The sequence below is a fragment of the Dasypus novemcinctus genome, chromosome 6 (genome assembly GCF_030445035.2).
Source record: "Dasypus novemcinctus isolate mDasNov1 chromosome 6, mDasNov1.1.hap2, whole genome shotgun sequence".
NCBI lineage: Eukaryota > Metazoa > Chordata > Mammalia > Cingulata > Dasypodidae > Dasypus > Dasypus novemcinctus.
Window position 1 is genome coordinate 23526416 of NC_080678.1, and position 27896 is coordinate 23554311.

The 27896-nt window shown below is 44.3% G+C and overlaps 1 protein-coding gene across 12 annotated transcripts in view; it reads left to right on the forward strand.

Moving 5' to 3' along the window:
• The window catches only part of ABLIM1 (actin binding LIM protein 1), a 316566-nt gene that overhangs the window by 149013 nt on the left and 139657 nt on the right, over window positions 1-27896 (forward strand). For all 12 annotated transcript variants that reach the window (XR_009186072.2, XR_009186068.2, XR_009186063.2 and 9 more), the window contains exon 2: window positions 21401-21535. Coding sequence is in view for 1 of the 12 variants with exons in the window: in XM_058298332.1 (XP_058154315.1) it covers window positions 21401-21535 (135 nt within the window). In the remaining 11 variants the exon portion in view is untranslated. The remainder of the gene's footprint in view (window positions 1-21400; window positions 21536-27896) is intronic.

Genomic DNA, 27896 nt, shown 5'->3' on the forward strand with positions numbered 1-27896 from the left:
TCCTTGTGGCACTAGATTGCCACAGGACTAGATTGGTGTCTGCTGGATCTCTCAGTGTCACCGGTGGGACCGCCCCTTGGACAGCCGCAGAGGAGCAGTTGTAGGCCCAGGAATGGGAACGAGTCTGCTGGACTGGAGCACAGCTGCACTGAGGACTAGAAGAACATGTGCCCTTCTGCTCCTGCTCAAGGAAAGCATGGCCAGTTCTGCCAGGCGTAAAGAATTAGCAGTGAATTAAAGCAATACGGTTCTAATAGTGGCCTTGACCACACCACAAATGAATTTAAGTCTACTCTCTGTGAGACTTTCAGGGATAACCTGGTACATGGAAAAGTTCCTACCTTCAGTAGGTTGAGTTAGTGAGTTTTGGGAAGGGTACTGATTGGGAATGCAAAAGAGGTGACACAAGATAATGGAAGGGGTGGAAAGGAATATTCTGTGGGAGTTCAAAGGAAGGAAGAATTAGTGTCTCAAGGGAATCAGACATGGTTATATGGAAAAGGGGGCATTTAAGATTGTCCTTGAGGGGTCCTATAAGTTTCTTGAGGTTAGGGATGGTGTTTTATTCAACTCATATCCATAATACAGTGTCTGCTCCATAGTAAATGTTCAATAATGATGTGTATGGTTATGCTTGTTTAGTAAATGCTTTTTCAGAATCTCTAAGAGATGAGCAATCTAAGTATAGAAGCCAACTATAGTTCTTGAGCTTAAAAAGTATCCACATTCTAGCAAGGAACATGGATACATTAATTCTAGATAGGGAGCCATTAAGCCTGATACGAGCTCTCATGGCAACAAGTGAGTAAGTCTGCTGGGAAGGTCAGGGCAGGTTGGACTTTGAAGGATGAACAGGAGTGTGACAGATAAAGGGAAAGAGAGAAAGGGGTTCAAATCGGAAAATGAGAGGCAGTGAAGTGATGTTGCTGTCTGGAGAGTTTTGCTGCCAGTTCAGTTTGGCAGGTGTTATTGGCCACATAGTGAAACAATGCAGGTAAGGAAGGGAAAACATTAGCGCTCTGTGAGTCAGACTGTGTTGAGAATGATTAGAAATGGGCATCATGCACACAGATGGTCCAGGAACCAGGCAGGTGACCTAAATGAGTGGAGATGGGGGCAAACTGGAGAGCACGACCCTCTCCAAAGGGAGAAACCACTTGGTAGTTCCATCCTAGGTCCCGTGGAAGCATGCAGCCCAAATTGCCAGATCTTCCAATTTTCAAGAGCAGTTGAAAATACGGATTTTAATGTAAAATCTCCAGAGGTTTGAATGTTGGCAAATGACTCAACTTTCTTTTTTAAAAAAATCATTGTGTAAGCCAAACAAAACATGCCTGTGGGCAGGACTCAGCCGAAGTGCCTCCAGGTTGTGGTCTGTGGCGTAATGCAGCCCTCACCAAACTTACCCACTGAAAGAAATACATTTTCACATCAAGATGCAGGTGGACACATATGTGTACATGCATATAAATAGCTACAATAAAAGTCACATGAAACAATTCTTACCTTTACAATTTTAAAAATATTTTAATATACTAATGTAGAAATATAGAAATTAAATCTCTATTAAATGTATGCATATGTTAAAATGTTTAGATATGCCAGTTGTGACCATTACAATGATAGCTTGCTTGTCCCACTAATGAGTCAAGACCCGAAGTTTGAAAACCAGTGTTCTCACACATCTAGGCCAGCTAAAGTTTTATTGGGGGAAAACAGAATAAAGTACTTTCTGGGCAACCATGTTTCTATCTGAGTACCCCTATTATATATAGCGCTTAATAGGCATGTTTGCATTGAGTTGAGTTAGTTCACATGCAACTGGAAAAGTTGTGTTGAAACAATTTCTGAATCTTTTATTGGGCACTTCATACCAAACAGTAGTTGGCCAAAATTTGGTGTCATCTGTTTTTGATGCTTGATAAAATTAAGAACAGGCCCAGCTACTAAATTCAGAGTAAAATGCTGCTTGATTGAAGTTCAACAGAAAGTCCAAAGGAAACGTCCATTCTGAACACATCAGCTTCTAAGCCTGATCTTTCTGCAACTACCTTTTCATTTAGACTAACTTTTCCCTGCGATTCGACATCACCGCTTTCCTTTAACTCTGCTGGTCTGGTTCCCTTGCTTTTGCATCTTGGCCGGGGATTGAGGAGCAAACTCAAGGCTTGGACAGTCAGTCTGCTATACCATTCCACCCACCACAGCAATAGCCCTTCATCTCCATTGGTTGGGCTTCATTGCTATATAGCATTCACTTTTGAAATATCACAACATTTCCAGAAATATTGTAATTAAGATGCTTTAGAGCTCCCAGCTCTCCCTCAGGAATGTCTGAGAGATGAACTGTCCTAGCAAGCCTCAGGTGCAGCTGGCAACTAGGGGAAACTAGGACAGACTCGACCATTCTTAGGGTTCAGGGCATGTTTGTAATTGTCCTTATCTAGAGTGGGAGACATCTCTGCAACATGCAGCAGGAATCAGAAAGAGCTTGGACTTTGGAGGCATGCTTTTAAAAAATCCATGAGATTATGCAACCAGAGGCATATATAAGAATATCCACAGCCAAGTTATTCGTTGTACATACCCCACACGGAAATAATGTAAATGTACACCAACAGTAAAATGTAAAAACAGATAGTGTTATAGTCACAAAAAGGAAACCCACAGAGCAATGAAAATGAATGAACTACAGCTGAGGCCACAAACACAAAAGAACACAGTGTATGATCTCATTATATAAAACTTAAAAAAATGTATAAGCCATAGTGTTTAGGGGTGTGTGTTTAAGTGGTAAACTATAAAACAATTCAGAGAATTGAATACCATAAAAAAATAACATAGTGGTTACTTTTTTTTTTTGCTGGGGGAGAGAGAGAGTAGAGATGAGGAAGGAGCACATGGGGGTTTTGGAGTGTGACTTGGATGGTCGTTACATGGAGTTCAAATGTGATTAGCATTGAGCTGTGGGTTTTTGTTTCGTATACTTTTCTACATGTGTATTCTATTTCACAATATACACAATAAACGAGAGAGAGGGAGGGGGGGAGAGAGAGAGAGAGAGAGAAAGAGAAGTTGGACTTTTGACCCAAGAGCCCAAGAGCTGCATTTGCCATTGGAAGGAGCTGATATGATGGAGATGCCCCCAGGGAAAGACCACTCTGTCCATCAAAGCCACATGACCACTGTGAAGCAACACTAAAATGGTTTTGCATAACAAGTAGGCAGAGAAGCCAGCTACTAACCAGGATTCCAGCAAATGCGGGCAGACAGAAAGCATCGGCTTGCCAGAATAGAGAGTAAGCAGCCAATGCAATACTTTCGGGGTTGGGATGCCAGTATAGCGCAGGACAGTCAAGGAACAGTGTCTGGACCTGAGATTGGAAGACATCTTCTTTACAGGGCCTCAGTGTTGCCTCCCTCCAGGGAGAACATTCTCGTCCTAGTGTAGGGTAGCAGCACCCTCTGGAGTCGTGCAGTCCACAGCCCGCCCGGCTTCTTTATCTAGCAGTCGGCACTGCCAGGAAGCATGCTGTGATTGGTAGCAGATAAATCACATCGCTGCCGCTTCCTGGAGGACAGAGAGCCAAGCTCTTAACCTGTCTCAGATTCAGTTTTATTTTTAGTGGAAAGAGTCCTGAGGACACCCACTTTTCTCTCCCGGATAGGGAGCTTTGAGAAATTATCCAATAAATTTGAATCTTGAAAGAACTATTAGTAGATCTACAACAGAAAACTAATAGAAAACATTATGGATTTTTCATCAGAAATCGGGCAAGTAGAAGAAAAGGAAATGATTAAATCCAGGAGAAACAAAAAGTACAAGAAAGGGGATCTATTCACTGGATGTACTGCAGAGTCTAGTAGATCAAGGAATAGATTCTCAGTGTAAACACTGACTGTGGATTTAAATTAAGTGTGGTTTGGTCATATCTGTAAGAGCAAAAACTTCCTCTATGGGAGCAGGAGGTTAAATGGTAATCACTGAGTTGGTATAAGCATATTGTTTAAAAATATAGAGATGAAAACCAGAAGAAATACCAAAAGCTAAGTGCTCACCTTTGGAGATTGGGAAGGAGTGAGGCAATTGCCATCATGCATTATAAGCACATTTTAAAAGCATATGGTCTATTTAGTTTTTAAAACTTTGATAAAAAATAAAACTATGGGGGAAAAAAACATCTTTCTTACTTCACGTCTTTATTGTGGGGGTTAATTTAAAGAGGTAATATGTGTGAGAATCTCACATGTGGCCCCTGCTTTACAGTAGGTACTCAATAAATGTTGATTGAAGGTCAGTTGATCTATAGAGTTTAAGTAGCAAGGTGGACACACAGCCCAGCGCCAAAGGGAATGGCCTAAGATCCCTTGCAGATTAAAAGACTACTAAGATGTAAATGGTGAGAAAAATTAAAATTTTAACTGGATGGAGAGGCAGTGTCAAAATGACCTTCAGCTAGAATTTTTAGTAGAGTTGGGTTCAGAACCTGAACTTGTGATGCCCTTCCTTGTATGTGCCCATCTCCTCCTCACTCACTTGTCCCTTGTGGAATAATTGTCATTTCTTTTGCCCCGGCAGCTTTGTAAAATTATCCCCCAAGCCTTCCAGATTTTATAAGTTTGCCTAAAAAACAAATAGTGTTTATGAGTGGGAGCTCTGCAGCCAGACTGCCTGGGTTTGAATTCCAACTCTCCAGTTTACTAATTGTGTGACTTTGGGCAAGGCACTAAACCTCTGTGTCTCTTTTCCCATATCAGAAAAGAAGGATAATAGTAGTCTCAAATTCACAGGCTTGTTGTGAAGATTGCATAATCAAATACATGCAAAACATTTAAAACAGTGCCTGGCACAAAGCAAGAGCTCAGTGGTGATTAATTGTGGCTTTTACTACCATTATTCCTCTTCGCTGAGGGAGATCAGGGGCAATATGTTTAGGGACAGGGAGTTCACTTACCAGATTAGTTTCAGGACCCAGGACAGTGAATAGAGTTGAGAGGGGTGAGTTAAGGGACCATGGCCCCATCCACTTCTGCTGGGTAATGCCTTCACAGTTTGCCTCCAGCAGAGCAAAGTAGTCCTGTGGTAGAACTTCACCAAGGATTTTTACCTGCCGGGTTCTTGATGCCGACACCCCGTGAACGAGCAAGCTGACGGCTCTAGTTCATCTTTATGCTGTGGAATGGAATGAGATGTCTAATAATGGTTTGGTGCTGGAATATGATGAGAATAGCTATTCTCAAGAGTTTGAGTTCTGAAGCCAGGTATGCTCAGGATTCTTACTGGAGGAAGATGTTCATCTGCTCTGCACCTGCCCTCTGGTTAGTCCACACCTTCGTGTCAGGCTGTGGAGACACTGAGCTTAGCTTTTCCAAGGCTCTGGAGCCACTGAGACTTCTCCTCCACAGGTCAGTCTAGGTGGAAATTGAGCTTTGTGTGTGACTTTCATTCAGAGGGATGCTTAGCCTGAGATGATTTGGGACAGGCCCATCAGTAAGCTCACCCACTTCTTCAACTTTATTTTTTTTTTGAGTCAGAGACTTAAGTCTTTTCTCTTGTCCATTAGTTGAGTTTTATTGGCATCATTGAAATTATTTAATTGATAGATGCTGTTGTTGAACTCAAGGTAGTCAGCCAACTTTTGGTTTCACTGAAGGATATGATATGGAAAAGAAATCAGGCTATCATTGAATTAATGAGTGAATGTACTGAAGATACAGACTTTATTATTATTATTATAAGCACAGACTTTATTATTACTTGACAGTGGAGGAGATGGTAGTTAGCTAGCTAGCTAGCTAGGTATGTGGGTCAGTAGGTAGATAGAATGCTTAGAAGAAGTAAACAGGGTAACAGGGAAACAGGGAGGCTGTCTTTTGATAGGTGGCTCGGGGCATCTCTGGGAGGAGGTGGCATATAAACTGCTTTAGAATGAGACCTGAGGAATAAGAAGGAGCTAGCCTTGCAAAGAATGGGGGCAAGAGCCTTCCTGGAAGGGAAACTGGCTTGTGTGAAGACCTTGACACAGCAAAGAACTGGAGCTTGGGAGTGATGTGGAAAGGGTAGGAGAAGAGGTTGGGGAGGTGGGCAGCGCCAGATATGGTGTGAGGGCGAGGGGGCCTGGTAGGCCCTGCTGTGCATTTGGATAGTACAGTGAGAAGCTGCTCAGAGGATTTGGTTAGTAGAATGATCTGCTCTAATTATATCTTTAAAAGATTATTGTTGGGGAGCAGATTTGGCTCAAGCAGTTGAACTCCCACCTCCCACATGGGAGTTCCCAGTCTCAGACAATGAGCAAAAACAATGAGCAAAAAAACAAGGAGCAGACAACGAGACATTAACTCTTGTGTGCTTAATACCTGTGTCCTAAACCCTTCCTCACCCCCACTTTGGTGAATGACCAATTAATTAAAGGCATTTCCCATTGTTTCTAATTTTCTGGCAAGTCTCTCCTGCTGATGCTGGCATTGATGCACCTCTAGGCAAGTCATGTTTCTGAAGACACCTACATGAGAAGTGAACTAGCATCTCAGCCAAGATTTTTATATCTGTCTTTGTTGGGGGCTTTTTCTCAAGAGGCCAGTAGAGATGAAGACAGAAATAAGAAATTAAGGATATTTGTTAGGGTGGGGATATGTTGGTGAAACACAAACAAAATACATTAGTGGGGAGGAGTTTGTACATTAGCAAGTAGTGAGATGTCTGGAGGGTGTGGGGTGACCCTCATCTGTTTGTCTATGTACAGTTGTTTCTTCTGATTGCCATGCAAATGTTATGAAGCCAAGACTAACACATAGTATCAGGCCTGCTGCTTAACATCTAGAGAAACAGAAAGTAGATCCATGGTTGCCTAGGTTGGTGGAGGAATAGAGAGTGCATATGGATATGGGGTTACTTTTTGGGGTGATGAAAACGTTCTAAAATTAGATTGTGGCGGTGGTTACACAGCTCTGTGACTATACTAAAAACCACTTAGTTGTGTACTTAAATGGGTGAATTGTAATGATATGTGAATGATATCTCAAAAAAACTGCAGGGAAGAAAAGTAACCTGCTGCTTACAACACTTTGGGTACAACTGGAATGGTGTAAGATGCTGTAAGAGTCACTGGACAAGCTGCATGCATGTTGACTGGCTGCTGCACAGCAGAAAAGCAAGTATTTCATTGCTAAAAGTCACAGAAGACAATAGAACCTGAAATTCAACGTGTTTGAGTTTGAGGTGGAGTGCATGGGCATTTATGGTCAAGGAACCATGAGCCGCCATTTTCCCGCCTTGAAGCATTATGGAAACAACTATGGAAACTTCCATTTTGTGAACATTCACTATATATCAGGAAATGTGCTGAGCACTTTCCATACATTATCTCATTTATCCTCCTAAGTGTCAAAGGAGGATTTGTCCCCATTTTACAGAAGAGGAAACTGAGGCTTAGAGAAGAAAAGTTACCCGCTTAAGGGCACAGAGCTACAGGGGACACAGTGGGATTCACACCAGGTCCGTGTGACTGTCCACCCCTGGAGGCTGCCTCCCCAGCCCTCATGTTATAGCACAGGCGCTCCGTTGGCCTGCAGAGTGAGCTGGAAAAGAATTCTCTCTCAGCTCCTTAGAAGCAGGCCAGACTCTATTCTGATTCTATCACTCACCTCGAGATCTCAACCCAGGGGAACATGAGCTGCCTTTAAAGTCTAAGCTCTGTAGCTTGTCCTTCAAGGATGCACACAGACAACCGGTCTTTTACTGTCCCACGTTCCATCCTTGCCTTTTGCTTAGTCTGCGCTTCAGCCAACCCAGATTTCCTGATATTCATCAGATATAACCATCCCACTCTTTCCATTGTCTAAGATGTGCTCCTCCTCCATCCCATCCATTTAAATCCTCCCCGCCCCTAAAAACCCAGCTGGAGCAGTTTTCTGGTTTCTCTCGCTCATTTTTCACTTTTCTTCTGGCACAAGGGTAGTCTCTACACTGTTTTCATATCCATTCATTCTCCTTCCCTCTTTCTCTGTGGAACTCTGTCCCTGTCTCTTTCTCTCTCTACACCCCCCCCCTCCCACACACACACACCCTACTAAACTGCAGCTCCTTGAGGCCAGGATCTGGGAATTTCATGAATGTCATGTAAGAAACGCTCTCCTCTTGCGTTGCAAAGCCTCGGTTTGGACAGACTGCCCGACCTGCTGCATGCCCAGGGCCCTCCCATTCTCACACCCTTGCTCCTACCGTCCCTGCTCTCCGAACCATCCTGCCCTGGCCCCCCATTCACCTTCTGCCCACCCTGCAGTGCCAGATTCCACGCCCCCTCAATGAAACTTTCCCCAACCAGCTACCCCCGCCTGCTCTCTCTCCTCAGAGCCCTTGCTTAGTGTCTGTGTCTCTCGGGTACTTCTAACCTCCTGGAACAGCACCCAGATATTTCTCTCCCAGTGTTGGTCACCTCCCCCCCAGGGCTCACCGTGTGCTGTGTACTTACTTACCTGGGAGCCCTGCCCTTAGAGGCAGGAATGGCGTGGGATCCTCCACAAGGCGTGGCACGGTACGCGCAAACAGCAGGCACTCAGCCAGCATTTATTGACTGTTGATAAGGAGTTATTTCCCACGTCTTGGAAGGTTGCATTTAGGAGTTTTCTCGGAGGCATTTTTTTTTTGTCTGTCTTCTGCTGTCCCATGTCGGACTTCACACCCACATTTTCTTTTTGAGTAATAGACTGGAGTGCTTTTTAAACTAACGTCAGGAGGTAATCTCTTTTGTCCCACTCAAGTAGGTGTACTGGAGTTAAATAAGAGAGTCATCCTTCTGCTGCCCTGCCTCCCCAGGGTTATACTAGCTGTCACCTGAATGAATAGGAGAGCACCTGGCCAGGCAACAGGGATAGATTCTGTGTATTTCCCTTTTCTTGCAAAGGTAACAACAAGCAAGTGATGCCCTGTGGAAAGCTTGACCAGGCCAGACCTTCAGATCTAGGGGAGCCAGGAGCCCTGAGTACCTGGGCCAGGGTTTTTTTGTTTTTTTGTTTTTTTTAAATTTTAATAGATCACAAAGAACATTACATTAAAAAAGCATTTAAAAAATGAGATTCCCATATACCCCACTCCCCACCACCCCACTCCATCACTTTTGTAAGTTGTATTTTTTGACGATATACATCACCAAAAAGATGTTACATTAAAAAATATGAGGCTCCCGTATACCCCCCCCACCCCACTCTTCCCACACCAACAACCTCCCCCATCATTGTGGCACACTCATCGCACTTGGGAACACATTTTGGAGCACTGCCGCACCACATAGATAATAATTTACCCTATAGCTCACACTCTCCCCCAGTACATTCAGTGGGTTATGGCAGGATATATAAAATCCAGCATCTGACCCTGCAGTATCATTTAGGACAACTCCAAGTCCCGAAAATGCCCTCGAATCACATCTCTTCCTCCCTCTCCTAGGGCAGGGTTCTTAACCTATTATGTTCCATGGACCCCTTTGCCAGTCAGGTGAAAACCAAGGACCCCTTACTAAGTCCACACAATACTGTGTAATATTTAACAAATAGATCACATCCACACCAACACATCCCCACAAGAATAATGTTTTTTGGAATTTCATTTCAAGCTCATGGACCCCTTGTTAAGAGCCCATGACCTAGAGAGTAGTTCGGGCACTTATAAAATCATCTGATTCCATGCCCTGGATGCTGTGAGCACAAGCCTTTTGCTTTTGTCTCCCAGTGGGTGCGCAGACAACAGAGGGCCTCAGGGGAAGGTGAGTTTGTGTATTTATTCACAGAGCAAGAGTGGGAGTTCCTTTTTAGAGGGGGTTGTGATTCTTATTTCTGGCAGTTACAACCGCCTGAATGGAAAGCCTTGTTGTCATTTATTACAGGAGAAACTTGTGCCCAGTGGTGTACTAGTCAAAGTTTAACAGCTGGTTCTGTGTGGAAGGAGGTGGGGAAGGTCCTGATTTGGAAAGTTTGCCCATTTCCGTGGTGGAAATGCCCCCACCCTGGCCAGTTTCAAGACACCGAGCTGAAGTCGCTGACCGTGGAGTTGCAAGAGCTGTGCCCAGTCGGCCCTCCTCAGTGGCCAGAGCTGCCTCCAGCTCCCGCTGCTGGGTGAGCGCCTCTACATCTCTGAAGCTTGGATTCTGTATCTGTCGAATGAGGATAATTTGAAATTGATGGGATCAAGGGCAATATTCTGTTTAAACACTTTTTATGAATTGTGAAGTCCCAAACTTGTATCTACCATTGTCATTAGTTAGTGTGAAAATGCTCTGTTTAACCAATTAATGATTCCTGGTGTGCTCTGGGCAGTAAGTAGAAGCATCCAAAAAGAAAAGGCAAAGGCTACCGGGAAGCTTCCTGTGCTGCTAACAGACTTAGGTTTCTACCATGCAGAGGTTTTGACCAATACCTTGCTTAATTTTTTCTTTTTTAATCCCTTCTACAATCTCTGGATTTGGGATTAAGGGGCTGAGGGCACTACTGTTAACATGCCCAAGCTATGCCTTGTCTCAGGAGCCTGGAACTCAATGCCGATAGGCTGTGACCCTCTCTCCTAACTTGCATTCCCATAAATGGCTCCAATGGGACCACAGTCCTTCTCAATCTTGGATTGAGGATGGTTGCGGCTCACTGGCAATTCATAAAGATGTGGTGTTCTGCCAGCAGGATTCGGATATAAGCCACTGCCTGATTGCCCTGATCCATTTCCAGATGCAACTGCTGGTGCATTTGAGGTCCCTGTGTGACCTTAAAAAGATATATCAAATTTCAGAAGGGATTTTTGTAATACTTCAGAAATTCCTGATCATAGGGATTGGTGACAGTCTTTACTTACCCCCAGTTGACCTGAGGCATCTGGGGGCCAGGTTAGTGCCCTGGGACCTCCCAGGAGTGGATGCCTTCACTCCCCCCACCACCCCACCGTGAGCTAGGACACATATTCTTAGCCCCATTTTACAGTCTCAGGGAGGTTGGGGCATGTGGCAGAAAAGGCAGAACTGAAAGTCATGTCTCCTAACCTGTAATTCAAAGTCATGCCCAGTTACCATGCTGAAAGATAAAGGTCTACGTGCTGTCAGAGAAAGGTTAGGGGAGGTCAGAGAAGGGTGCTGTCTCAATGAGTCATCTCAGCAAAAAGGTGTGTCTAAGGAGTCACTCTTTAGAAGGAGAGGGAAGAAGAAACCAAGCTGATTTTAAATCCCTTTCTGAGATTAACTTTCATATATAGAGGGCAGGTGTGGCACATCAGGGCAAGTATGTCTATGTCGTATGACTTACAGGGAGGAAGTTTCCTTGTGGAATTATCTTAATCTTAATATCTTTTTACCTTGGGGAAATCAGATTAAGTGGGTTTGAACCTGGACTATTTCAAAAGTCAGGACTCCAGCTTACCTGTTGCTGACAATGGGTTTGAAGGAATAACAAGGACCTACTACGTTGTGGAAAAGGCACATCAAGTGTCGGCACATCTCACAGGTGGAAAGCCATGAGTGGCGAGGAGGGGACGCTAGAACAAAACCGTCAGATTGTCGGCCTGCTGGGAGTGTTTGTGCCAAGGCAGCCTCGTGCTTAGTGCCAAAGCAATAATCCTGCCTACCAAACCAACACAGTATAAGAAAATTAGGTCGCGGAAGCCAATTAAAGAGAAGGATCATTTTGGACAACTAATGACAGGGTAAGAGTATGTAGCAGCAAGTAACTACCACTTGCCACAGCAGGAAATGAACTTCTAGGTAAACTGCAAATTAAGCACTCTATGCATTTATTTAAACCCTTGAATGTCTTGTTTTCTAGACTTAACACTATTACCATTCTAGCATAATGGAAGGGAGCTGGAGGTGGGAGAAGCTGTAGGAGAGGCGAGAGTACAGCTCTGTGATGCATGTTGACTATTAAATGGCAACTAACACAGTAGAAGCTAAGACCATATTCCAGGTAATGAACCAGTCTCACAGATGTAGGCTGCCTGGAGAATAGGAATCCTGTCTTTACACAGAAATAAAATGTAGCCATGCAGAGGAAGGTTTTGTGAGTGCAAATGCAGACTAATCCCAGTGAGCAACTGTGTTTTCAGTCCTGACCGCTGCTCAGGAGGAAGGCGCCTCCTGACGGTGGAATACTGTATCACCTTTGCTCGCTAAGTGTTCTTTCCCAGAAGTTGAGGCAATCGGAAAATTTCCACACTACCTTTGGAATTTTGATGCAGCTAGGTGTTGATTGCTTCAGAGCAGTGTATCAGTCAAGTCGGCCCAGCTTGCATCGGGCTACACTAGCTTGATTTCCTTGTGTGCTGGGTAAGAATCTGTGATTTTTCTGAGGGACCCCCCCCATCCTCCACACACACACACATACACACACACAGTGTTTCAAAGCATCGGCTTTAGAGTCAAGCCACTCTGTAGCTACATAACCTCTAAGACAAGGTACCATACTTCTCTTAGCTTGGTTTCTTCCTCAGCAAATAGGACTAATAAAGCAGTAGCCCATCTGTGATTGTGGGGTTAAATTCATTAACACAGTGCCTGGAACATCAGCCTTGTTCAATAGATTGTTTCTGTGATAATAACGTGATGGGGTTGTCGAGATGCCATCTGTTCAGGACTCAGCAGCTTCACGTGGGAGTTGCCTCCTCGTGGTAACCATATTTTGCCTGATCTAAGGTATAGAGATGGCAACTTGGGATATTTGATACTTGAAATAAGAGCTATCCCAGAAATTTGGAAGAATTGAGCATCGGGCTTGCAGTTTTATAGGCCTAGGATCTGTGAAACAAAAGCAAAAGAAATAGAGAATAGAGGAAACTCAGTGCTAGGTGACAGGGCAGATATGCAGTGCTGGAGGACTTGGAGGAGAATAGGATCTTTGATCACTATAAACCACAAGGAAAGCTTCAGAGAAGAGCCAGCACCTGGCTGGGGCCCTGTGGGTCAGGTCTGAACAGGTGAGGAGAGGAGAAGCCATTCCAAGTGCCCTATGCCAGGGGACCAGAGGGCTCTGGGTGAAAATGAAGCTGATAGGCCTGAACATGACCATGAGGCCCAGCTGGGGGGAATTGTATATTTATACAAATACACATTAGTCTATTTTTTTTTTAAGATTTATTTTTTTATTTCTCTCCCTCTCCCTCCCTCCCCCCCAGTTGTCTGCTCTCTGCGTCCATTCGCTGTGTGTTCTTCTGTGACTGCTTCTATCCTTATCAGCGGCACTGGGAATCTGTGTATCTTTTTGTTGTGTCAGCTCTCCGTGTGTGCGGTGCCATTCTTGGGCAGGCTGCACTCTCCTTACAGGGCGCATTCCTTGCACGTGGGGCTCCCCTACATGGGGCTTCCCTACGTGGGGGACACCCCTGCGTGGCACGGCACTCGTTGTGCACATCAGTGCTGCGCATGGGCCAGCTCCAAACAGGTCAAGGAGCCACCGGGTTTGAACCTTGGACCTCCCATGTGGTAGGCGGATGCCCTAACCACTGGGCCAAGTCCACTTCCCCCCACATTAGCCTATTTTGATGCTCAGTCCCTGGGGTCCGACTACCTGAGTTTAAAACCACTTGACCCAGTGATAAGTACTCAGCAAATGTTAGTTCCTTCTTAGACATTTAAAAAGCTAGTGTGGGGAAGTGGTTATGGCTCAAGCAATTGAGGTCCCACCTTCCTACCACACAGGAGGTCCCTGGTTTGGTTTACAGTGCCTCCTAAAGAAGACAGGGAGTTGGTGCAATGGGAAGGTGTGGTAAGCTGACACAACAAGAGACACACGAAGAAAAACATGGTGGCGGACTTGGCCCAGGGTTAGGCCGTCCATCTACCACATGGGAGGTCCGCGGTTCAAACCCCAGGCCTCCTTGACCCGTGTGGAGCTGGCCCATGCGCAGTGCTGATGCGCGCAAGGAGTGCCCTGCCACGCAGGGGTGTCCCCCACGTAGGGGTGTCCCACGCACAAGGAGTGCGCCCCGTAAGGAGAGCCGCCCAGCGCGAAAGAAAGTACAGCCTGCCCAGGAATGACACCGCACACACGGAGAGCTGACACAGCAAGAAGATGCAATGAAAACAAACACAGATTCCCATGCCGCTGACAACAACAGAAACAGACAAAGAAGACACAGCAAATAGACACAGAGAACAGATAACCGGGGTGGGGGGGAGGGAGGGGAGATAAATAAATAAAATAAATTTTTTAAAAAATTAATGTGGTCCTTAACCCAATTATATAAAAGAAGAAGAAGAACATAATGAAAGACCCAATAAAGCAGGAAGTGGAGGTTCCCAGTGCCTCCTAAAGAGGACAAGCAAGACAGCGAGCTGATGCGATGGGCAGGTGTGGCAAGATGACAAAACAAGATGATGCAACAAGAGACACAAAAAGAAAAACAGTGAGATACACAACAAAGCAGGGAATGGAAGTGTCTTAAGAGATTAGGTGCCTTCCTCCCTTAACAGAAGTCCCAAGTTCTGTTTCTAGTGCCTCCTAAGGAAACAAGGAAGACGAACAGACACAGCAAGTGCAAACATCTGAGAGGGTGGGGAGAAATAAATAAATAAAAATAAATCTTTAAAAATAAAAAAAATTTTAAAAAGCTAGTGTGGGACCGTATTCTTGAAGATCTCTGAGGCAGGCAGAGACCTTTTACACTTGATGGACTGGGACAGAGGGGGCTACTGAAAGTTGTGGGGTTTTTTTAGTGAACTTTAATTTTAGATCAGTTTTAGGTTTACAAAAGAATCCTGAAGATAGTACAGACAGTTCCTATTATTAGCAGCTGACATTGGTGGGTACATTTGTTACAAGTAATGAGCCAAGGTTGATACATTATTACTAACTGAAGTCCATGCTTTATTCAGCTCTTTCCTTCTTGGCTACTGCCTCTTTCTGTTCTCGGATCCCCTCCAGGATTACATGTCACACTTCGTCTTCTCTCTCCATAGGCGCGTTGTGGCCGTGACAGTTTTAAGGACTGGTCACATATTTTGTAGAATGTGCCTCCAGTGGGACTTGTCTGATGTTTTTCCTGTCATTGGACTGGGGTTAAGGGGTTTGGGGGAGGAAGACCACAGAGATAAAGTGCCATTGTCAAAATCTCACCTTATCACGGGTACTTCCTATCAACTTGACTTTTCACTGTTGATTCTGACCTTGATCACCAAGCCGAAGGAGTGTCTGTCAGGTTTCTCCACGGTAAAGTTACTTTTTTTCCCCCGCCATCCCATGCTGTGCCCTTTGGAAGGAAGTCACTATGTGCCGCCCACGCTTAAGGAGTGGGGAGTTAGGCTCCGTCTTCTTGAGGAGAATACTCTTTGCAGGTGCCGTGGGAACGAAAGAGCCTTCATCCAGGGAATGGAAAACTTTCACAATAGTCTGAGAAAAAGGGGTTTAGGGCCTGGGTTAGTATGATGCCAGAAGAGATGACTAAAGGATGCAAGATTAGACAGAATTTAGGGGGAGATGAAAGGGAGGGTGGAATCAAGGATGACTGTGGGGTTTCATGCATGGGTGATGAGAGGGTTGTCATAGCGCAGAGAGCACTGGATCAGGAGTCACTGAGTTAGTTCACTGCCAACTCTCCATCTCTTGACTGTCGTCTTGGGTGAGTCACTTGGTTCCTGAATCTCGGCATCCCCGTTTGTAGAATAAAGCTGACAGCACCCATTCTTCCTGCCTCGTTGAGCTCTTTTGAGAGTAAGATGAGATCGAGTACTTGTGAGGGCTGTGAAAGCCATCACTGCGTGCAGATTCAGAGGCTGGTTAGGGGGGTGACGGTGCTATTGAGAGAGAAGGGGACTTGGGAAGGGAAGTGTGTTACCTGGGGTGTTGTGATGATTTCAGGTAACCTGGAGCAAGTTGTAACTCATACTGAGGACTCGGTGGCAGGTTTGTGGTATTCACCTGCTCAGAGTTTTCTTTCCCACGTGCTTTCTCAGATGCTCTGCTTCTGGTGAGCTAGTGTCAGCAATGGCCCCGAGGTGAAGTCGCCTTGCCAGGTGAGGCTGCTTCTGGGCTAGAAGGAAGGGGTCTGCACCTCCCCTCTAGTCTCTCACCTTCCTCTGACTGCCTGCAATGGCCCCTGCTTGGGCCATTTAAGGTTAATGGGATTTCCTTCAAGATCTCAATCCCCCAGTCTCATCATCTTAGGTTTCTGATAGGCCTGTCCCAAGTAGCCCGTCCAAAAGAGAACTTTTGGTGTCTATCATGCAACGCCCCCAAACTCAGTATTTTGCATCTCAGCATATGGTACCACCGTCTACTCAAACCAAGAGAACTCCTTTCTTCAACTCCTCCTTTCCTTCAACTGCCCCCCACCTATTCCAGTCCATCTTCCAGGTCTTTCTTTTAGTTCAACACCTATCATTTATCCCAAGTCTGACCCTTTCTCTCCATTCCCACTGCCATCACTCTAGCCAGGGGTTCTCAACCAGGGAGACATTTTTGGTTGTCACAGCTGGGGATTGCTACCGGCCTCCGGTTGGTAGAGGCCAGGGATGCTGCCAAACATTGTACAATGCAAAGGACAGCGCCCCGTCCCCACCCCCCACCCCCGGCAAAGAATTATCTGGTTTCAAGATACATTAGTGTCTCATTATATTTATTATATATGGTGTGTGTCTGTCTACACTGAGAAATCCTGCCTAGGCCAAACCCTACCAGCTCTCTCCAGGCCTCTCGATCTCTTCTTTTGGTCTTATGTAATTCATTTTCTATAAAAGCAGCCAGGAGTCTACTTAAATGCATATCAGGTCCTCTCCTCTCTAAGACCTTCCAATTCCACCCCATTGCATTTGAACTCAAATCCGGTATTTTCTCTGATGACTGGTAAGTCCCTCCAGGATCTGGCCCCTCCCTGCCTCTGCAGCTTCACCTTATGACGTGTGCCCCTGCAGGTGGCCGAGCCACACTGCCATTCTGTCTGTTCTGTTTCTTGAATACATGAAGCTCTTTCCTGCTTCAAAACCTTTTTACTTTCTGCTTCCTCAGTCTTTTGTCCTGTGTCTATTGAAAGCCTGGCTCCCATCAAGTCTCAGAAAATATCTGCAACTCCTGGGGTCCTTCCCTCCCATTCACCCATGTGGTTACTCCCTCAAGTGTCACACAGTCCATTTCTTCATAGTGCATATCACAATGAGAACTTCTCTCTGCCTCACCAGGATGTACGCTCCTTTGGGGCAATATTCTGTCTGTCTGGTTCAGCAGTTTTTCCCCAGCACCTAGGTGGTGCTTAGCACAGAATGTGTTGATAAATGCTGGTGAAGTATAGATGGAAACAGGTGGAAATGTTCTGTGGTCCAGGAGGCCCAGTAGCAACATGGTAGTGGGGTTAATACTTGGGCTGCCCTTTCTACAGGCTGGCAGCCCCTTGTGAGGCATCTTATTAAAGTGGACAGTAGAGATCCCTCCCCATGCTGAAAGAGAAGAACGTGCACTGGGGTTTCAGAGATGAGACCCAGCTGCTTCACTGTACTGGGAAAGACAATGCGAAACGCCTGAGTTAGCCTTGTAATAAGCTCTTTCATCTGAGTAGCACAAGCATCTCTCTAAACTGCATGTTTGCAGTGGTGGGCTACCTTTATCCATTCAGGCAAATAGACGGTTGGTTCTTCATTTGTATTTCCTCATTTTTCAGAAAATGTGGAGCCATGCTTTTGTTTTTTTCATACTATTCTTATTTTAGGAACAAAATCGATGAGCCATGAAAGATTTTAACCATGTCTACCGAGTACCAGGGTAAATCATTGACTGCTTGGTGCAGTAGTAAGAGTCTGGGAGCCAAAATGCGAACTGTATCTCTGCCAATAACTTGCTGGTAACTTTGGGCAAGGAATGAGAGCTCTCTGCAACTCAGGTTTCTCTCAGTAAAATAAGTAGGGACCGTAGAATGGAGCAAATCAAGTGAAAATTAGCAAGAGCCTGCTGGCAAAGAGTGGAGGGCAGAATTAATGTTATGTGTATATTGCAACTGACTCAGCATATTTCAAAACTGTAGAATTGAGCCAAAAAACATATATTTGATAACCAAACTGTCAAAGACAATTTTGTAAAATGGACCTCTTTATCCATCTTTTAAAAGGAGAGAAGGTTTGTCATCTAGTGGGCATGAGGTCACCACTCTCAATCTCTTTGGTCATTGGAATCTGCCCGTCTCTAATAAGATTGGTCATTGCAGGCTCTCCATCTCTAGTAAGAAAAGCTTCTTCACAAAGAGGTGGTTCTGCTAGGTATCTGCCTAGGCTTCTGTATGATGGAAAGGCAACTAAACTTGACATATTCTCAGCTCATCTCCAGTTGGAAAAAAAAAAAGGTCACCCCTGGGCATGGAGAACTTTGCAGTGTAATATATATTTCCAAAGGGAAAAGCTTGCAAAATGCAGATGCTGATTCCAATTCTGGCCTTTGAGGCTGGTGCCAGCACTTGTACTGGCACCTTTGTTCAGACAAAGGGAAAAGCCAAGAAGTGAAATGATATTTTCCTTCCCTCATCATTACTCAGCATGGCTCGCTTGCTTAGCTATAAAAAATTCAAGTGTCAAGAGAAACTGCAGTGCTTGGAGTATAGTTTCCTATCAGAAGAAGCATTCTGCTTAGAGTCAGGAGCGCCACAGTGTTCTATTGTTTCTGAAGGGGACGGTCTTGCTAATTTTCTTTCTCACTCCAAGGCTTCTCCTTAGCTTGCTTATTCATATTGTCTGAATTCCAAAGGGAAATAGTTCTTAAATTTTAGTATGCCTAAGAATCACCTGAAGAGCTTTCTGAAAATGTAGATCCCTGGCTCCCACCCCTCAAACAGAGGGGCCTAGAAATCTGCATTTGTAGTAAGTGGGGGGGGGGCTTCTTAGGTAATGCCAGCAGGGTGTCATGCCAGCTAGCAATTCCTCATCGCACAGACTGCATGCATTCTCTTTGTAAGTAACATCCCAGCTGTTGATTTTAAAACTACACTTGAGCTGGGCTAGATAAATCATTCTCTGACACAGTGATTTCCTGGCTTATATAGCATGGGCAGGGCGTGAGCTTGGGAGTTGGAGTCTTGGGTGTAGATCTTTGAGCTTTTACTTACTGTTACTTGAGCAAGTTGCTCAACTCCTCTGGGGCTCTTGCCTCAACTGTCAAATGGGAATGGTATTACTCACCTCACAGAGAGGGAGGGTGGTGAGGGTGGAATAAAATGACTTATGTGGATGAACCTAGCTCAGTGTCTGGCATTTAGTAGATGCTCAATAAATATTACTTTCCTCCATTCTTAGAGGAAGCAGGAATTAGCTTAAAAACAACAACAACAACAACAAGAAACAAACTCACTAGCAGCACCTGGAGAAGATATTAAGGGAAACATTTTGTAATGCCCAGGTAAATAGTTTTTGACCTTTATATACATCACTTTAAAAGTCAGTGGTTGTTTAGAGATTGTAATGGCAGGTCCCTCCTGAATTTCTTTAGCTAATACTGAGTTCTGTTGTCAATACAGATATCCAAGAGGATCCCAGCAGGTAGATAAGGAAATGCAGGTGGATCACAGTGTTGGTACTTTCGCGGGCCCTCTCGGGATCCAGCACAGAGAATGTGGTTCAGGTGCTTAACTTGAGACGACACCTGCACCTGGTCAAAACCTCACAAGAAGAACCTTGTTTCCCAGAATGGAGTTAGTAATGGATTATTTGGACTGTCTTGTTCAAACTCCTTCCAGGCAGAATGAGAACACTACAGCAGTCTGAGAGAAACAATGACCAATTATCCTTGTGGTGCACAGCGAGGTCCGTGCTGAAAGGTGCTTTTTAAATCAAATTTCAGCAATATCTGCCCACATCCCCTCACCCCATCCAACCCAGTTTTACCATTTGAGAGAAAAAAAAAAAAATCGTTTGTGTTGGTTGATTAGTTTTAGGTTCACTATTCTTATCCCATATCACACTAATGTAGGTACTTATGTAATATGTTTTTATATATCACATGGTTTTTCCTTCTGAGACTCACATCAGAAAAGGAGATTGAGAGCAAAAAATGCCTACTTGGTTCTCTGACTGGAGAAACTGCAACCTAAACAAAGACACTGGGTTACCTTAGGGCCCCACGTGTTCTCTTCCTGCCTTTCTCTTGGCCTTTTGTAAAAGGGAGACTCTAAATCCTATTTCCAATGGCAGGACAGGGCCGCCCCAGTGACTTCTCTTCTCCAAAGGCCACACTCTGGAAACTGAGGGAATGCCTTTAGAAGCCTAATCATATGATTTTAGAGCCTGAAGAGACCTTAGAAACCTCCCACCCAATCACCTTCTTTTTACAGGAGAGGAGACTGAGGCTCAGAGAGATCCGTATAGTTACTACTTTATTTTTTAAAAAGTAAAATTACTCTTGCAGTGTGGTATCGGGAGGGAACTGTGTGTGGTAAAGGCTCATGATATATTGGCCTCCAGCTGGTTAAATGAGCTGCCAATGTAAGATAGGAAATGACTTTTGGATAGGGGAACAAACATTTACTAAACTTCTCTGGGGCACAGACATTCTGCTGTGTCCCGAGAAGCTGGGGAAAAAAGGAAAAAGAAAGTCATGAACCTTAAGAAATGGTCTCCATCTTCAAGAAACTTGGGTGTACAACAAGCTCCTTGCCAAAAGGTGCTTTCTAAATTGAGATAAAGGGGGAAGTGGATTTGGCCCAATGGTTAGGGCATCCGCCTACCACATGGAAGGTCCAAGGTTCAAACCCAGGGCCTCCTGACCCATACGATGAGCTGGCCTACGTGCAGTGCTGATGCACGCAAGGAGTGCCCTGCAGTGCAGGGGTGTCCCCCACGTAGGGGAGCCCCATGCACAAGGAGTGCACCCTCTAAGAGAGCCACCTGGCACGAAAGAAAGTGCAGCCTGCCCAGGAATGGCGCCGCACACACGGAGAGCTGACGCAGCAAGATGACGCAACAACAACAAAAAAAGAGACACAGGTTCCGGGTGCCACTGACAAGAATATAAGCAGACACAAAAAGAACACACAGCGAATGGACACAGAGAGCAGACAACTGGGGGTGGGGCAGAGAAGGGGAGAGCAATAAATTTTTAAAAATAATAAATAAATCTTAAAAAAAAATAGAGATAAAGGAACTATAAAATGTGACCAAACCAAGACAGTGTTTTACTTGCCAATCACATGCTCTTGCGGAGGTTCTCTAGAAGTCTGGGGGAAGGGAAAGGATGGAAGATTCCACGGAGGAGGCCTGGGTCTTCCCCACTGGGCTGATAAAGCTGTACGTGTCATATTCATCTGTGTACCTGCATGAAATGGCATGAAGGGTGCTCAGTTCATGCTTCTTGAGTGAACATGTGGATCATTTGATACCAAGTTACAGGGTTATGTATGCATCCCCCGGGTGACCCCTCTTGTCAGAATGCTTTCTGCTCACTAAATCTTTTGCTATTTTTCTTTCAGTGGCCCACCCTCAGGACCCTCACCATCCCTCAGAGAAGCCCATCATTCACTGCCATAAATGTGGGGAGCCATGCAAAGGTGAAGTGCTTCGGGTCCAGACCAGGCATTTCCACATCAAATGCTTCACCTGCAAAGGTACGGCAGCCCCAGCTCCCTGGCCTAGCGGCATGGCACGATGAGGACTTGCCTTGGGGTCCACCTGTCAATCACTGCAGCTCTACGCCGGGTCACAGGCTGATACGTGAATGCTCTCAGAAGCCCTGGAATCATTTACCTTTAGTTTGGGATTCAGCTAGACTCAAGGAGACCAAGTTCCCCCAGATTAGTGGAGCTCAGACCCTTGGAGGTTCACTGAGATTCCTGACCCTGGGAGGAGGAACAAATGGGTGAAAAAGCAGTAAAAACACAGTTTTATGTTTTGCACTTTATCATATTTCTTTTTCTCTGATGAATGAGGAATTCTTGCCACAAATAACTTCTTCTCAGGGAGCAGGTGTAGCTCAGTGGTTGAGTACCTGCTTCCCACATACAAGGTCCTGAGTTCAAAAAAGAAATAACTTTTCCCCAACATCCATTAGTTATAGGAGGGTTGGGGATTGGAAAACTTGTGAGGCTGGGATTCTGAGTCACTGGCTCCTCTGTGTGTGTGTACTGAGAAGTAAGAATTAAGCAAGAATACTTGGGAGATCTCCGAGCAGAAAAACACCTCTTCATCCAAGAAGCTAGTAATTTGAGGTCAATTTCCATTAACCAGCCCCCCTTTTGGGGTTTATGCTGTTTGCATCTTGGTGGGAAATATACTGACCTATTATTCTAGAGTCAGGGGATGGCTGAGTGGGGCAAAGAGTAGTTTTTCTGTGTATGTTTATTTGAGAAATAGGTTACATAACCTGAGGACATCTTTGAGTAGCTTTGAACCAAGGAGGATGCAAAGAAGGGCCCAGGATGGGTTTGAGGAATGTAGGAAGAGGGACGGAAGGGACATGGGACCCTGTGCTGGCTTTATACTCTTATGCCATGTGCTGCATGCCGTGACCACCCTCATCTCTGGAAACCACCTTTAATTGAGTGTCTTGGGTCACAGAAGCTCTACATTGCCATCCTAAGCCACCCATGGGCAAGAAGCTCTCAAGGAGATGCCAAGGTGCCTTGCAATCCTCAAATCCATTGAAGAAGGAGGGGCAGGGGCTTTTCTGGGGTTTCTCAGAAGAAGGAGCCCTAGCATGTAGCTGGGGTAAGGAGATGAAGGGGAGAGGGAGGACACCAGCTTAACTTTCACTGGCATGACATGGTTTATACACTATCACTTAATCCTCTGAAAACCCTTTTGAATAAGTATTAGAAATCCCCAGTTTTCAGACACCCCAAAGTGGTCATCAGGAAACCTCAGGGCCTGAGGTCACTCACGGGGCACTACCTCTGATGCTACACTGTGTGGCTTGAGTTCTTAGGTCGTATGCCAGGGAGAAGAAATATTATCTGGTTATATCTGGTTTGGCTTACTTGAAGTCAGGCTTTATCAGGCATTATGTTTTGCTTTAACTTTTGCTCATAAATTTCCTGAGACCCAGCTCAAGGGGATATATTCAGTGTGAAAGAAATACAACCCATAAACGACGGCAGTCCTCTGTGTGTCTTATATTTCTAGTTAAAAGTACAAAATGTTAGTCTTCAATAGTCACCATTGAACACGTCAAGTTATTGGAAAACACTTTCAAGTGTCTCCAGGGGATGGAAGCTTCCTTGCTTTTTTTCTCTTCTAGTTGAAACCTAAGGACCACTATAAATTATTTATGTTGGAAAAGCTATACCATATACTGTTTCATGCTATAAAGGTGTTCCTAAAAAGCTGAATTTTTGTATAGATTGAATCATATTTTAAGAGCACTTGCTATTTGTAGGAATAATTTTCCAATTTAACAAAATCTTACTAAAATAAAGAGTCATCTGTTCTTGTAAATTTGTATTTCCTCACACAGAACTGTTAATGTCGACTACTGCCTTGTGTCTCCAACTTCAGTATCTAAAGAAAGCTTAAGCTCCCTATCTCATGTACTATTGTAAGTCTGTGCCTGTTCCCAAGATTCTAGAGCAGTGATGTCCAATGGAAATAAAATGTAAGCCACATACCTAATTCTCAACTTTTCTAATGGCTATATTAAAAAGGTAAAATGGGACATGTATAATTAATTTTAATAACATGCTTTATTTTAGCTTAATATATCCAAACTATTATTACTTCAAACTATAATTAATGTAAAAACTATTGAGACATTTGACATCCTTTTTTTCAGATTAACCCTTACCAGCACGGCTCTGTTTAGACTAGCCACATTTCAAGAACTCAATAGCGCCATGTGGTTAGTGGTTACCGTGTTGCACCAGAGTGCAGTTCTAGAGATTCCTGGAAGGTTTGCATTCTTGTGGTCCCCTCTTCCTCCAGTGTCCTGCCAGTTCTGAATTCTTGGTCTCCTTGTGTGAGCCCTGTACTTTTTGCATTGCACCACCCCACCATGCCTCTTCCTTCCTTCCCCAAAGGACCACTAACTCAAAACAGTTGTGTTCATCAGACTTTGCTGAAGGTTTGGGTTAATGGGGGAAACTTACAGCATAGAATAGACAATAACTGCTCTAATGTTTTCATGCTGCCTCCAGCCCAAGAAATTTCTCATTGGTCAGGGCTGTTTCTCATACTTATCCAGAAGCTCATCTGCTGCCATTTTGGTTGGGCTTTTTCTCTGTACAAGACTTCTCCTCCATCCCAGGACCCAATTTGCTCCTTCCTACTGTCAGAGCAGGACTCTAAATTTCCTTAAGGTCTCTACCTCTTAGAAGTCCATTGGAATGGTTTCCCAGGAGAAATAGTCTTTTGATTGAATAATGCTATCTTTCTCCTTGCCCAAGTGACCCAGCTTATAGCGAATTCTTAAAACAGTTTTGTTCCCGTCCAGTTCTATCTAAAGCAGAGTTGTTATGCATGTTTACTATGCCAGTGTCCTGGTTGAGAGGATTTTGAGTGGGGACCCACATATCAAAACAAGCATGGGCTTTTGGTTAGAGCTGACTAAGTGCTCAGGGGGCACAATCAGGTTTTGATGTGATTTCCAGGACAGTCAGAATTTCTCCCTCAAATTCTGCCCTCTCTCTCCCTCCCCTACTCTTCTTCACATAGATACAACATGTTTCTAATGACTCATATAGAATACCCATGAGAATAAAAAGTAAGTGCAAACTCTTTCCCTAGGATTAGGTTTTTAAAGGAGAAAGGAGCAGGAGGTCACTGAACATCTTACATAAAAGCTAGAGAAGTACACAGGTGAGAAAGGATTGCAGTGGAGGAAATAAAGTGTTCATAGCACCAACTTCAGCACAATGTTCAGAATCATTCACAGTTTTAGCTAGAACAGCATTGGGTTTGGCAAGCAGGTATTTTTCTGATGAACCTATCTCATTTCCTGAAATGACTGACATCTTGGGATCTGATGGTCCTGGAGTTAATTATCCATTTAGTAAAGGTTAATTGAATATATACTATGTGTAGGATCTTATGCTCAGTGCTGAGCTAGAAGGAGACAGTTCACCTCCTTCTACCTCAGAACTTGCAGGGTATTTGAAAAGATTTAAATAAGCAACATTTATGGTGCTGAGTAATAAATGCTGTGGTGAAGAGATGTATAAGGCACAAGCTGGAGGTATATGGTAAGCTCAATAATTTGAGGTAGCAGCAGGTGTGATAGAGAATAGGGGACCGATTTGAGAGACACGGGCTGATAGGATTTGTTGCCTGGCTAGATGTCAGGAGTGAAGAAGGGCCCAGGTTCCGGTTGGGCTTTTTGGGGGTAGATGGATAGAGTTGCCTCTGAGATACAGGAGCACTTGGTGGAGTGGTGTTGGAGAGAGATAAGTTCGTTTTGGAAGATACTGAGGGTGAGTCCATGTGGTAAATCCAGAACCCAGTAGGCTTAGCACTCAAGAGATAGTGATCTGTGTTGGGAAGGGTTTAGGAGACTTTAGCATTTGGATAATGGCTGAAGTTACAATTTTGTGTGAAATTTCCCTGAGAAAGGGCAAAAGGCAGGACCTGAGTGCTGAAGACGGTAGAGCCTAATTTCCATTTGTGACCTTGGAAAATGTACCCTTTGGTAATGGTATGAGGAAAGTAGTTTAACGGAGGGGTGGATTCTATAATTAAATGCAAAGGAGCTCCCCAAAGCTTCTGCTATTCCTTGTAATAACCCAGTGGGAATAAAACATAGCCACAGGGTTCCGGATGGAGCTTTTCTTTGTCTTCAGTACTTTGTTTCTGATTCTTGCCCATTAGAGGCAATGATTCCATTAACTTAAAGATGTTTAATGTTATCTGTTAATTCTCTGATGGTTTTCCAGGGATATGGTAGGTTTTAATGCATTGCCTCCCATCCACATCATGGTTGTGTAACATACTCTATGAGAGAATAAGAAACCTGAAAACAAACAGGAGGCATTCATCTCCCAACTATGAGTGTCTCTGTTAGCTTCTTCTCTGGGTTGAGTGACTTCTAACAAGGGACAGATTATAAATGCCTTGCCTTCTAAGTAGCTCTCTAAATAGGATTGGCTCCTTATAATTGTTTATCTCAGGCATTTTTCAGAATAATGCCTAGATCCATTTCTCTGCCAGAAACTTCTGAAAGTTTCTGGAGTATTTAGGAAAGACCTGGGAGCCTGCTCAAAAGATCAAGATGATGAACTTGACTCATTGGGAGACAGTTTTACAAGGGCCTCCTGTGAGAAGAGACACTGATAGCCTTTTATTCTGAATTGTCTTTCCAAGAATGTTTATATAGTGAGGTAATGGAAAAAAAAGAAAGTGGAGGTTCTCAAAAAGAAGAAAAGAAAGGTGTTGATTCAGAACCCACTAGATAAGGAGTATCTGTTCATGGTCCTTGTAGTATACCTATAAAATCCCCTAAATTGGGCTTTTTTTCCCCCCAGAACAGCCTCATTATGTAAAGAATTTAGTTATGGAATGCTAAACAGGAGATATAAAAGCACACACTCTAAGCATACCCTGATTGTTACTATAGAGATAGGAAAAGTCATGGCATCCAGATATGTCTTATGATGTCTGATAGGGGCAAAAGGAGTAAGGGTAGAACTCTGTATTATATAATTTATCTGCATCCATAAGGTCAAAGCTGAAAACCGAAACCAAATGACTGTCAGTGACAAATACATTGGCTAACCTATAGGGCTTACTGTAAATTCTGTGTGTAAACTGTAATGTTTGTTTATTCAACAACTATTCTTTGAGTACTTGGCACTATGCTAAGCCCTGGGAATACAAGTTAGGCATAATCTCTGCCTTCCTAGTGATAGAAATCAGACACTTAATAATCACACGGATATGACTTACCAACTATGATCAGTGCAAGAGAGAGAAAATAGAAGGGACTGTATAAGTGATGTGAGTGTACAACAAGAAGGCCTTGGTGTGTATGTGGGGGGGCAGGTAGTCAGGAAAGGCCCCCCTTGCCCCACCCATTCAGGAAGAGACATTTGAGCTGATATCTAAAGGATGAAAATAGCACGGCCACTTAAGTCCTCCTGGTCATAAAGTCAACTAAATGGGCTTCATTATTCCAAAGAGCAGATAGGTGTTCTTACCAAAAGTGACTTTGTTTTTGCATAAATCTTGAGCCTATGAAATGTTTATAGAGCATCTAGCATCTGTCCATCCACTGTGCTAAGCTATGGAAGGTTCAAAGATGTGTGTGATTCGATGCCTATCCCTAAAGAACCTGTGACCTGGTGGGAAGCAAGGCTTGCAAGTGGATACATGACGGCTGGCAGGCCAGGGGCACCTACGCGGTCCAGACGTGAGGCTCCGCAAAAGTCAGAGGTTGCAGCGGTCGGGGGATGCTGCCAAGGAGGGAGTGAGATGGGCATGAAGGCTGTGGAAAACTAAATGACCTTCCTGGAACTGGAAAGGGGGAGCATGCCAGGTGTGGCCAGGGATAGGGGCAGCCTTATTCATTGGAGGGTGAGGGTGGGGTGTACCTAGAATTGACGCTGGCCCTAATTTGGACAGTCTTTCTACCAGGAATGAATAGAACCACGATGTTTCTGTTGTTGTTTCTAAGATGGCATTTTAAACCATAAATTTTTGTAGCTATTCCTTTTCAGAATGGAACGAGTTTTATTTATAGCACATGATTTCAATGAGACTTCTGAACACTGGGTGTCTGTGGAAAGTAAAAAAATCAGATCATGTAAGATCTTTCCTCGAGGTAGCATGGGCAGAGATCCACATACATAATTGTTTTAAGAGAGACTGGTGCCACTTAGCAATGTGAGTCTTAGATATGTGTCAGAGGCTGTGGAAAATGATACCTTTTAATAGCTTTTAAAATCCCTTGCTCCTCGTATCCATAATGTTGATTCCATCAAGACAGCCCATGAACGTCAGAATTATTTTTTCACATATTTCTCTAAAATTATTAAAAAACTCAAGTTC